The 12500-nt window shown below is 46.9% G+C and overlaps 1 protein-coding gene across 1 annotated transcript in view; it reads left to right on the top strand.

Annotated features, from left to right (window-relative positions):
• Nucleotides 1-12500, top strand: part of dennd4a (DENN/MADD domain containing 4A) — a 99145-nt gene that overhangs the window by 9893 nt on the left and 76752 nt on the right. Inside the window, exons 2-3 of the mRNA XM_063197426.1 lie at nucleotides 6055-6424; nucleotides 11501-11747. Coding sequence (XP_063053496.1) covers nucleotides 6081-6424; nucleotides 11501-11747 — 591 coding nt within the window. The 5' untranslated portion in view covers nucleotides 6055-6080. The remainder of the gene's footprint in view (nucleotides 1-6054; nucleotides 6425-11500; nucleotides 11748-12500) is intronic.

The following is a 12500-nucleotide window of genomic DNA, read 5'->3' as shown; positions in this document are numbered from 1 at the left end:
AGTTGGTACAGCTGATTGTGCAACCCCAGAAGTAAAACAGCTGAACAGGCAGGCAGACTCGTCAACGTTATTAAAGACAATGGTACAGAATCTCAGATGTACTGTAGTGTGAACACCCAAGGCTGAAGAATGGTGTGTGTATGTGTGTGTGTGTGTGAGAGAGAGAGAGAGAGAGAGAGAGAGAGAGAAAGAGAAATACAAATACACGGAGTGAAAATGAAAGGTACAGAGGTAAAAGAAAAAAGCAGAAGAATGGACGGTCGACATTCTTTAGAGCTACACGGCCCACTGGCTACAGACAGGGCTGGAATAGATTGATGATCGGTTGTTTTGTATCACTCTTGCACACACACAAACACCACACGCACACACACACACACACACACACACACACACACACACACACACACACACACACACACACACACACACACACACACACACACACACACACACACACACACACACACACACACAGGGACAGTAAAACAGCATGGTGAAAGACAGATGGGGAATGGAATGCCATGTGGAATGAAGGGAAGGAGAGAGGGAGAGAGGGAACAGGATGTTTTGGTTAAGGAAAGAATGAAGTGGTGCGTGTGTGTGTGTTCGGAGGAGAGAAAAACTGAATGGAATAGAAGATGCAGAGGAATAGACATCTCAACTAGGAGTGAAATAGCGTAGGAATGTAATCCAAATCTGCCATACAGTGCGTAACAGTGTGTGTCACAAGAGTGACAGAGTAATTCCGTAAGAAGCGATCACAGATAAGAGAATATCTGTGTGTGTGTGTGTGTGTGTGCGTGTGTCTGTGTGTCTGTGTGTTTGCCTATGTCTGGGCACTGCAGTGACAACCGACCAATTAGCATCAATTTAGTCCAACTGTTTAGCCAGTGTTTGTTTACATGTGTGTTTGTGTGTGTGTGTATGCGCACGCACGTGTGTGTGTGTGTGTGTGTGTGTGTTTCAATATGTTGATGTGAATGTTTTTGTACATGTGTGTGTGTTTGTGTTTGTGTTTGTGTTTGTGAGAGCTACATTGGTTCCCACGGTGGGGGTTTGCATGTTGGGGGTGGCGTGGGTGTTGGTGGAGGAGCATTACGTAGCATTACGCAGGGGCGTGGTGAGGTGGCATAGGGGGCATGTACAGAGGGGCTAGGGTGGCAGGGGCGTGGTGAGGTGGCATAGGGGGCATGTACAGAGGGGCGAGGGTGACAGGGCCGTGGTGAGGTGGCATTGGGGGCATGTACAGAGGGGCTAGGGTGGCAGGGGCGTGGTGAGGTGGCATAGGGGGCATTTACAGAGGGGGAGGGTGGCAGGGGCGTGGTGAGGTGGCATAGGGGGCATGTACAGAGGGGCGAGGGTGGCATTGGGGGCATTTACAAAGGGGCGAGGGGGTGGCAGGGGCGTGGTGAGGTGGCATAGGGGGCATGTACAGAGGGGCTAGGGTGGCAGGGGCGTGGTGAGGTGGCATAGGGGGCATGTACAGAGGGGCCGGGGGTTGAGATGGCACTCAGGAGGTGGGGGCAAAGGGCCATTTGGGGTGGCTGGCGTGGTACACGGTGACCAGGAGCAGTGGTGCCTGTAGTGTACATGGCCTGTGGCTGTGGTGTGGCACACACTCAATCACGCCACACGTCTGCCCTGTCAGCCCTGCTCATGGAACACAGGCATCTACATGACCTTGCACACACTCGTGCACAGACACACACACACACACACACGCACGGACGGACGGACACACACACACACGCACGGACGGACGGACACACACACACACACACACACACACACAGACACACACACACACACACACACACACACGACACACACACTCTGTACATGATGTGTGTGGAGGTGCAAGAGGTTGCCTCCTACGCTGACCTCGTCGTATCCTGTGTGTTCTTGTGTTCAAGTCTCTTCAAGGAAACAGTTTTGGTCATATTATTCCGGGCAGACCTCTGAGGAAGTGATACTTCTAACCAGGGCCGCTGACAGCTTTTGCTGGGCCCAGGACAAAATCATTTGATAGGGCCCCTGATCCGATACCTACAATGTAATGAGGACCCAATTTTGGGGCCCCTCTCTCCCTGGGCCCGGGACACCTGACCCCCTTGCCCCCCCTCAGCTTCCCTGCTTTTAACCACCCCTGCTGTGAGAGTTCGGACATGAAGTGTGGTGGCCAGGCATTATAGTAGTTTGCACTCACTGACCACCACCACCGCATTCAGCAAGGGTCATCATTACTATTCCCTGCACAAAAAAGGCAGCTACAACTTGGCCCTGGCCACTGATAAATGCCTTTCCAAAATGGATCAGCACACTCCTATTCAGCTTGGGCAACGAAATGCATTTCAAATGGAGTCTCCGTTTGGTCCCATTCAATACGCAGGGCCAAAGGGATACATTTGGATGTGGAGCCGTTTTTTACTCGCACCCATTCAACACATGGGTCTGAAAATGCCTTGAACGTAAGCTGGCAGCGGGAATCGCCGCTCTCTTTTCTCATGCATAATTTCAAATATGCTTTCATGCGCTGTCGGAGTGCAGGAATGCAACCATTTCCAGATGCACACAGCCCCTGCCCCGGCTTCACACACACTTCAAATACAGCCTCCTCAGAGTTGTGGTCTGTGTCTGGGATTTGGTGTGTGTGTGTGTGTGTGTGTGTGTGTGTGTGTGTGTGTGTGTGTGTGTGTGTGTGTGTGTGTGTGTGTGTGTGTGTGTGTGTGTGTGTGTGTGTGTGTGTGTGCGTGCGTGCATGCATACATGCATGTGTGTTTGTGTGTGTGCGTGCATGTGTGGTGTGTGTTTGTGCATGTGTGTGTGTGTGTGTGTGCGTGTGTGAGGAAGGGAGTGAGTGATTCTGATTATTATCAAGGGGGAGAGAGATTTTGGATACTTTTATTGTATGTTTGTATGTGTCCGTGTGTCTGTTTAGGGTATGTTGTGTGTGTGTGTGTGTGTGTGTGTGTGTGTGTGTGTGTGTGTGTGTGTGTGTGTGTGTGTGTGTGTGTGTGTGTGTGTGTGTGTGTGTGTGTGTGTGTGTGTGTGTGTGTGTACATGCATGCCTGTTTGTGTGTCAGTGTGTGTCTGCGTGAGTGGGTGTATGTTTATGTCTATGTGTATGTGTATGTACATGTTTATATGTGGGTTGGTATGTATGCATGTCTTTGTTTATATGACCGCCATAGAGGCTGGGTTCACAGTATGTAGGTTAGTATGTTGCTCTGCTTGTGTGTGTGTTTGTGTTTGCATGTGTGTGTGTGTGTGTGTGTGTGTGTGTGTGTGTGTGTGTGTGTGTGTGTGTGTGTGTGTGTGTGTGTGTGTATGTGTGTGTGTGTGTGTGTGTGTGTCTGTGTGAGAGAATGTGTGTGTCTATGTGCGTGTGCATGTGTGTCATATGTTGAGTTGTATTTGGTCTGCGTGTGTGTGTGTGTGTGTGTGTCTTTGCTGCTCTTACTGTAAGTAGAATGCGACCACAGGAATCTGTTCTCCATACAAAAGAAGTTTCTCATTCTTTCACATTGCTCTGTGTGTGTGTGTGTGGGTGCGTGTGTGTGTGTGTGCGTGCGTGCCCGTGTCCGTGTGCGTGTACGTGTGTGCATGCATATGCGTCTGTGTTTCTGTATGTGTGTGTGTGTGTGTGTGTGTGTGTGTGTTTGCGTTCGTGCGTGCTTATGTGCGTGCATGTGTGTCTGTGTGTTTTTCAGTCTGTGTATCATCACTCAGAGTGACTCTCCTCAAAAACAAGCTCCATTCTTTCCCTGACTTTCAACATTTTAACACACTTCCACTTTTAACTTCCAGGGGACTTTCCATGAATTTTTCATCACAAACTTTTGTCTTCTATACAGTAGTATATATTATATACAGTATACCCATCCCTCCGTTACCTTTCTAAATACTGCACTCCTTTTATGGCTTCTGTCGGATGAAACAGTGTTATAGGTGTGCTGTAAAAGGATAGATGCGGTGCAACAAACATTCTCCAAGTTATCGTGACTGTTGTGGCTCAGAGTGGAGAAAGGGTCTCGATGTCCCACTTACACTTAAAACAACACAGCAGGTTTTGTCTTAGTTTAAATCCGTGTTTCCCAAACTTTTTTTCTGCTGGGAATCACTTTTGGACCTCCGATCCACTAGGTTGGTGGGGTCGTAGTAAATAACCAGTGCTAATTAACCAGAACATGGTAGTACTATCATGCCACACTGCGTAACTGTCTACTGTATGTGCCCTACTTATAAGCAAGACTAAGTCATTGGTGACCCGGCAATTTGGAAGCAGTCTTGTCTCTCATTTGAACTGCATAGTCATAGCCTGCTCGTCCAAACTTACAAGTGTGGCCTTTGCCCATAGAGGGTGGAAAAGGGATTTTCTGGAGATCCAACTGCTTGCTGAAGAACCTCAACTACATGATAGCAAAACTGACATTTACTGAGTATTAAGTAACAAATTACCGTAACACTGGTTTGTTGCCATCTTGATTACAAGATTGCAATAGAGGTTCTGTATGGAGGAGGTAGCCCCTTTAATGCACACCGTCCCACCAGTGGAACGCTGTAATAGACACTGAAAAAACTACCATAGTCCCACACCACTATGACAGTGCACAGAGCCTCTAGTAATACATTACGACTTGGTCATTGCCATTCTGGTTACAGCTAATTTATAACAGTACCTGTGTCTTACTGGGTTAAGGTTTACGGATAACTAGTACCATTTTGACACATTCGTTTGTGGTAGAGAAACCTACTTGGAGTGGCTGTAAACTTTTCCTGAGTTGGTGTGATTGATGTGTCTGGGAGCGGAGTTAAAGTCTGCTGTCCTACTTCCTGTTAAGAGCTCTCTCTCTCTCTCTCTCTCTCTCTCTGTCTCTCTCTCTCTCTCTCTCTCTCTCTCTCTCTCTCTCTCTCTCTGTCTCTCTCTCTCTCTCTGTCTCTCTCTCTCTCTTTCCCTCTCTCTCTGTCTGTCTCTCTCTCTGTCTGTCTCTCTCTCTGCTTCTCTCTTTCTGCCTCTCTCTGCCTCTCTCTCTCTCTCTCTCTCTCTCTCTCTCTCTCTCTCTCTCTGTCTCTCTCTCTCTGTCTCTCTCTCTCTCTGTCTCTCTCTCTCTCTGTCTCTCTCTCTCTCTCTGTCTCTCTCTCTGTGTCTCTCTCTCTCTCTCTCTCTGTCTCTGTCTCTCTCTCTCTGTCTCTCTCTCTCTCTCTCTCTCTCTCTCTCTCTCTCTCTGCATGCTCCTGCCGAGCTCTGGCCAATGTTCTCGTCCCCGACCCTGATCTGTCTCGGTCTTGATCTCTCGTTCTCGCCCTCTCTGTCACCTTTCATCTTCCTCTTCTCTCTCGCCTCTTCTCTCTTCCTCTTCTCTCTCGCCTCTTCTCTCCGGCGCCTCTTCTCTCTCTCCTCTTCTCTCTCTCCTCTTCTCTCTCTCCTCTTCTCTCTCCTCTTCTCTCTCTCCTCTTCTCTCTCTCCTCTTCTCTCTCCTCTTCTCTCTCTCCTCTTCTCTCTCTCCTCTTCTCTCTCTCCTCTTCTCTCTCTCCTCTTCTCGTCTCTCTCCTCTTCTCTCTCTCCTCTTCTCTCTCCTCTCCTCTCTCCTCTCCTCTCCTCTGTCCCCTCTTCTCTCTTCCTCTTCTCTCTCGCCTCTTCTCTCCGGCTCGGCTTGTCTCTTGCTGTCAATTTCCCTGTCCGTCTAACATGCTAATTTTCTCTATCGCTGTTTTGTTCACCCTCTCTCTCTTTCTCATTTGTTCTATTCTTGTTCTGTCATCCCTCTCGCTGTCTGTCTTCTTTTTTTATAGGCTACATTTTCCTTTACTCTCTCTTCCTATCTGTGTCTATTGTACTTAATGACAAATTTGTATTCTTTGGAGGAATTGGAGGACATGGTACGTGAGGTCAATGAGGAAAGAGACTTGGTATACGATGAGGAAAGAGACATGGTATAAAATGTATGAAAAAGATTTTTAGAAAAGCTGTTCAGATGTAAAACAATAATTAAATCTCTCTCTCTCTCTCTCCCTCTCTCTCTCTCTCTCCCTCTCTCTCTTCCTCCTCAGATCTGTGTGTGTGAGGGGGATGGGATATGATGGAGGAAAAGAGCAGCAGTCCTCGCGTCGCCGACTACTTTGTGGTGGCCGGCCTCACCGCCTCCTCTAAGCCTCTGGAGGAGGAGGATGAGGAGCGCAGCATCAGTACCAGCAGCAATGGCCTCACCGGCGGTGGGCCCGGCGCCCAGGCCAAGGCCCCCATCACGGACGTGGCGGTGGTGATCCGCTCCCAGGGCGAGGAGGTGCCCCGCGGCTACACCTGTGTGGAGACCACCCCCTCCGGGCTGCCCGCCGAGCTCAATGGAGGTGCCCTCATGGGGCCCCAGATATTCCTCTGCTACCGCCGGGGACGGGACAAGCCCCCACTCACTGACCTAGGGTAAGACAGAGAGAGAGAGGGAGCGAGGGATGTGTGTGTGTGTGTGTGTGTGTGTGTGTGTGTGTGTGTGTGTGTGTGTGTGTGTGTGTGTGTGTGTGTGTGTGTGTGTGTGTGTGTGTGTGTGTGTGTGTGTGTGTACGTGTGTGTACGTGTGTGCCTGTGCGTATGTGTGTGTGTGAGAGAGAGAGAGACGGAGAGCGAGTATGCAAGATTTTGTAGACGTCTGTGAGTCTGTCTGTCTGTCTGTAGGTATACAGGTGTGTCAGCGCTTCTATCTGCCCTCCAGAGGGTGGAGATACTGTAAGCCAAACTGGGTTGAGTCAGCTCACCTCATCTTATCTCATCTAAGCTGCTCCTTCTCCTCCATACGCACATGGCCTTATAGGGTTACACCAGAGAGAGTAGAGAGAGAGAGATTCCACTGGCCCATTGTTTCCGGGTTCTACTATTGCAATGGGAGGGGGGGGAATCCCCCTTTAGGCAGACCTAGGCAGACCTAAGGACTGTTCTATCCAATGCTAGGAGTATTATGACACGCCCCTTTAGGCAGACCTGGTCATGTTAGGTGCCCATAGCAACCTAATACATTGGCATATCTCTATATACTTAAAGAAACTCTGGTTACAGTGTCATTCATGTGGCATGCATGTATAGTCAATGTATGTAATGTACATATAGAAAACAAAGTTATAACAACTCTCTCTAGTTATATTTCCTCACATGTTACAGCTCCCTGCTGCAGAGGTTTGTTCATGCTGGGTTTGTACAGTATGATACTGTATGATATAGAGCTGAATTTATCCAGGCAGGAGCTGTTAAACAAATTCCATGTGCCGGAATAGGCGACGTGACATTTCTCACAATAGACACGTATTCCCCAAGACACACTGCCTGGTCATCGATTCACCACATTTATGTGGATGGATGGGAGGGCTGTAGGGAGTTAGTTGGGAAATGTTAAGTTGTCAGCATTCTATTTTTTGCTGGGTAGCATAAAAGCGCATCAGAAGAGAGGTCGTGTTGATACCATGCCCCTAACATCACGCTTGGCCAAAAGGCTTCGATTTTGTGCATGAAACACAGGGGCTGGTGAGAGGAGGGGGTGGCGAGTGATCGAGTCAGTGGGATGGTTTGGTGGAGTGTGCATAGGTGTTATTTGACTGAGGTTGATGCTCCTCGTGTCAATTCCGTCTGGGTGAGGCAGTTATTGGTTAGAGGTGAACGGTTAAGTTAATTTAGTTGAGAGTTAATTTAGTGTTTTGTGTAAACCAGCTGCTTTGTGTGCGTGCATGAGGTTGATGCTCCTCGTGTCAATTCCGTCTGGGTGAGGCAGTTATTGGTTAGAGGTGAACGGTTAAGTTAATTTAGTTGAGAGTTAATTTAGTGTTTTGTGTAAACCAGCTGCTTTGTGTGCGTGCATGAGGTTGATGCTCCTCGTGTCAATTCCGTCTGGGTGAGGCAGTTATTGGTTAGAGGTGAACGGTTAAGTTCATTTAGTTGAGAGTTAATTTAGTGTTTTGTGTAAACCAGCTGCTTTGTGTGCGTGCATGAGGTTGATGCTCCTCGTGTCAATTCCGTCTGGGTGAGGCAGTTATTGGTTAGAGGTGAACGGTTAAGTTAATTTAGTTGAGAGTTAATTTAGTGTTTTGTGTAAGCTGCTTTGTGTGCGTGCATGAGGTTGATGCTCCTCGTGTCAATTCCGTCTAGGTGAGGCAGTTATTGGTTAGAGGTGAACGGTTAAGTTCATTTAGTTGAGAGTTAATTTAGTGTTTTGTGTAAACCAGCTGCTTTGTGTGCGTGCATGAGGTTGATGCTCCTCGTGTCAATTCCGTCTGGGTGAGGCAGTTATTGGTTAGAGGTGAACGGTTAAGTTCATTTAGTTGAGAGTTAATTTAGTCAGGGTTCCCACGGGTCATGGAATTTCTGGAATATCATGGAATTTCATAAATGCTTTTCCAGTCATGGAAAGTCATGGAATTTTACCACTTGGCATGCACAGTCTTGGAATATCATGGAATTTTCTTAACAGTTGTGTAAAAGCAAAAACTTGTTTGGTGTACTACATTGTTTCTTACTGGTTATACTACAACACTTTGCCAGAGACAGTTACATTTTGCACTGTGATGTGCAACATTTTAGAATGTAATGAGCCCACTGAAGTCTGGCGGTGGCTCGGTGTCGGCTCTAGGGGTGAAGATAATCTTCAGTTTTCACACTTTAAAAGAACTTTTTAACATAATTTAATTTTACCGTCATGGAAATTCTGTTTTTTGGGTTTGGAAAGTCATGGAAAATCATGGAATTTTATATCTGAACTAGAGTGGGAACCCTGTTTAGTGTTTGTGTAAACCAGCTGCTTTGTGTGCGTGCATGAGGTTGATGCTCCTCGTGTCAATTCCGTCTGGGTGAGGCAGTTATTGGTTAGAGGTGAACGGTTAAGTTCATTTAGTTGAGAGTTAATTTAGTGTTTTGTGTAAACCAGCTGCTTTGTGTGCGTGCATGAGGTTGATGCTCCTCGTGTCAATTCCGTCTGGGTGAGGCAGTTATTGGTTAGAGGTGAACGGTTAAGTTCATTTAGTTGAGAGTTAATTTAGTGTTTTGTGTAAACCAGCTGCTTTGTGTGCGTGCGTGAGGGAATAAAACCAGTTTGCACGACACTCAAGTTGATTGTGTGAAAATTGGCAGCCCTCTTCTTCCCTGTGCTACTAGGGTCATTACAAACTATTGACATATATTGATGGCGAGTTAGTCATCAAGCTAATGTCCGTCCACCATGTACCACCCACTCCTGCCCTGACCCTAACAGGTCTGACGTCAGCTCAGCTACCATTAACACTGATTGGATGGGCCTGTCTCTGCACTCTGTACTCCGCTGTCAGCATCTTCTAAACACATGTAGTCAACAGTAACAACCTAGGTTGTGTCAACTATGTAACTAAAGATGTCTCAGTGCCGTTACAGTAACAACACTCACACCATGTACCTAAAGCATGTTTCCGTCGGAAACATAGATGTTAATGTAGTGGCGAATACATGTATAGCCACATGTTTATTCTATAACACAAATGTGAAATATAATATACAGTAGCCTATATATCTACTGTAGGCTATATATCAATAGCATTTGTATAGCACAGTATCGTACAGAACTGTCATTCAATGTACCTGAGAAAGAGAAATAGGATAAATATTATAGACCAAGGGTTCCCAAACTTTACCATGGCAAGGCCCCCCACATACCATTATATTGCAGCCAAGGCCCCCCACATACCATTATATTGCAGCCAAGGCCCACTTTACATGGGTCATGCCACACTATTTTTCTTTGCATCCCTTTTCACAATCATGGTCTAGGTCTGTCAGTCAGTGCCTCACTGGAATATATAAAATAATAACTTGACAACAATAGAAGTAATGTTCAGAGATGCAATAGATTATTGTAATGCAGTTCTTAATTATTGTGGGAATTGTTCAGATTATTTTGGTTTATTTTGGTGTACTTTTTACTGCACAACATTAACTGTACCCAGAACCAGAACAGATATGGCTAATTATTAATTAGTAATTAAGGGAGGCATGGAACACTGAAGAGTAACTGTCATTTTTTTAATTTTAGAACTCTGCTGTAGAATACTCAATGGCAACCACTGCTTGCTGTGAGGACTAATTAGTTAGCTGCTGGGTGAGTCAACCAGAACAGGTGTTGCCAATTAAGCAGTGGTGTAGTCTTCAGTGTTCATTAGCTAAGTTAGATTATGTTATTTTTACTACAACTGCTACACTCATGAACAGTGTGACGTTTTCCATGTGCGTTACGCCCATTTGTGGGGGAAAACAACCCATGCAAGTCAATTGGTGATGTTGGGGTTTAATAAACGAAAGATACGGACCTGTAGACTAGCGTTGTTCACGCGCAACATGCCGACAACGTGTTGTGTTGCTGGCTGTTCAAATAATATAGCCAAACAGCCGTGGCTGAAGCATGGAATGTGTTCATTTAGGCTAGCCGATGTAGCATCTAAGTCAATGAGACATACTCTGACAATAAAAGCTGACTTGACTTGACTTGATAGGATGTGAGCATAGGTGCATAGCAATGTCACAACAAGAAAGCTTATTTATTTGTTTGTTGTTTACTGAGTGGGCCGTGAGGGGGCCAGTTAGGGGGTCAATTGAATTTAAAGTGAAGGACCGTACTCTGCCAGCAGCCCTTGGCCTAATTGGGGCCCGGATGGTTCTTCAGGGGCCTGGGTGAGCGGAGAAGGGGATGGGAGGATGAGAGGAGGAGAGAGGAGGAGAGGAGGCTCGACACAGATTGGGAAAAGGATGACGAGTAATAAATAATGCATGGGCGTAGGCCTATCCAACAATTGTGTGTGTGTGTGTGTGTGTGTGTGTGTGTGTGTGTGTGTGTGTGTGTGTGTGTGTGTGTGTGTGTGTGTGTGTGTGTGTTTTGTTGATAAATCTAATTTATTGACCTCCTAGGGGAATCTAGTTTGTCAAACAGCACATATATCAAACGGAGAGATAAATTGTTTCTGTGTGCCTGACTCAGTGTCTGTACATTTTTCGCAGTTGAGTGTGTATACGTGCTCTCTCTCTCTCTCTCTCTCTCTCTCTCTCTCTCTCTCTCTCTCTCTCTCTCTCTCTCTCTCATTCTGTCTGTGTACCCGAGAAATATAATTTCATGATCTCCAGGGGTAATCCGGTTTATCAAACAGAGCACAGACCTTGAAGACATGAAATCCTATTGTGTGTGTGTGTGTGTGTGTGTGTGTGTGTGTGTGTGTGTGTGTGTGTGTGTGTGTGTGTGTGTGTGTGTGTGTGTGTGTGTGTGTGTGTGTGTGTGTGTGTGTGTGTGTGTGTGCGTGTGTGTGTGTGTGTGGACATGGTATGTCTTTGGGACTGCATTGTTATCTCATACTTTCTCCAAGCCATCTCCAAGACACAAGGCCAAATCTAAGTGTGTGTTTCCATGTATGTGTTTTGTCTATGTGTCTTTATGTGAATCCTCTCCCTTGAATTGAATCCCATTGACACTCACATGTTGACGTCGTCATTCCTCCCGTGTCCCAGGGTGCTCTACGAATGGCGCGAGAAGCTGAAGCCGGGCTGCCACCTCATCCAGACCACGCCCTCGGGTCGGCCGGCCAACATCAGCAGCTCCTCCTCCCAGCGCATCTACATCACCTACCGCCGCGCCCACGAGAGCCACTCGCACGCCTCGCTGGCGGTCACCGACATCTGCGTCATCGTCCCGGGCAAAGGGGAGACGCCGCCGCACACCTACTGCAAAGTGGACAAGAATCTCAACAGCAGCATGGTGAGATGGGAGTCGCCGTGGAGACAGGGGGTAGATTCAAATATGCAGGCTTCCGTCCTCCCTTGCTCACTTGCCTGCTTGTGACCTCATGATGACGTCACTGACGACAGAAAATTATTTCAATATCTTGCAAAATAACAATTCTGTTGTCATTTCCTCATTTTGCAATCGGGATGGTGACTGAAGAACAGTCCCCCAAAAAATTGTTGTGCCTAGGCTGACAGCGGGAAAACGTTATTGTTTTCTCCACGGAGGCGGGGCGTCAGCAAAATGCGAGGCCACAAGCACAAGTGGAGGACGGGAGGATGCATATTGGAATGCACTCAGAGATGCTCTTGTCACCTTGGAGATGATGATAATCATAATATGGTTATGTCACCATAGAGATAGGGCTGTTGTTGCTAGGGAGATAATGTCTGAAGATTCTCATTCATCAAGGTCATTCTGTCCAAGTGTTTGATTTCTTGCCTGAGCAACAGTTTGTAGTAGGTTGATGTGAAAAGGAACACTCATTGTTACACTCTCCTCTGTTTCTTATGCCTTTGCGCAGAGCCTCTGATATAACCTTGTTGACACCAAAATGTTACTTAACATCGGTTTTCCTAGCCCCGTAGCCCCTTAATGCATGTCGTGCCATCTCAGGCATGCTGTAATAGTCATTGAAAGGTTAATTACCATAGTACTACTCTACTATGACATAACAGAGGTTCTTTAGTAATGTACTATGACTCGGTCATTGCCATTCTAGTAACA

The sequence above is a fragment of the Engraulis encrasicolus genome, chromosome 4, assembly GCF_034702125.1.
Source record: "Engraulis encrasicolus isolate BLACKSEA-1 chromosome 4, IST_EnEncr_1.0, whole genome shotgun sequence".
Classification (NCBI taxonomy): domain Eukaryota; kingdom Metazoa; phylum Chordata; class Actinopteri; order Clupeiformes; family Engraulidae; genus Engraulis; species Engraulis encrasicolus.
Note: the sequence above shows the minus strand (reverse complement) of the source record. Positions and strands in the feature narration are given on the sequence as shown.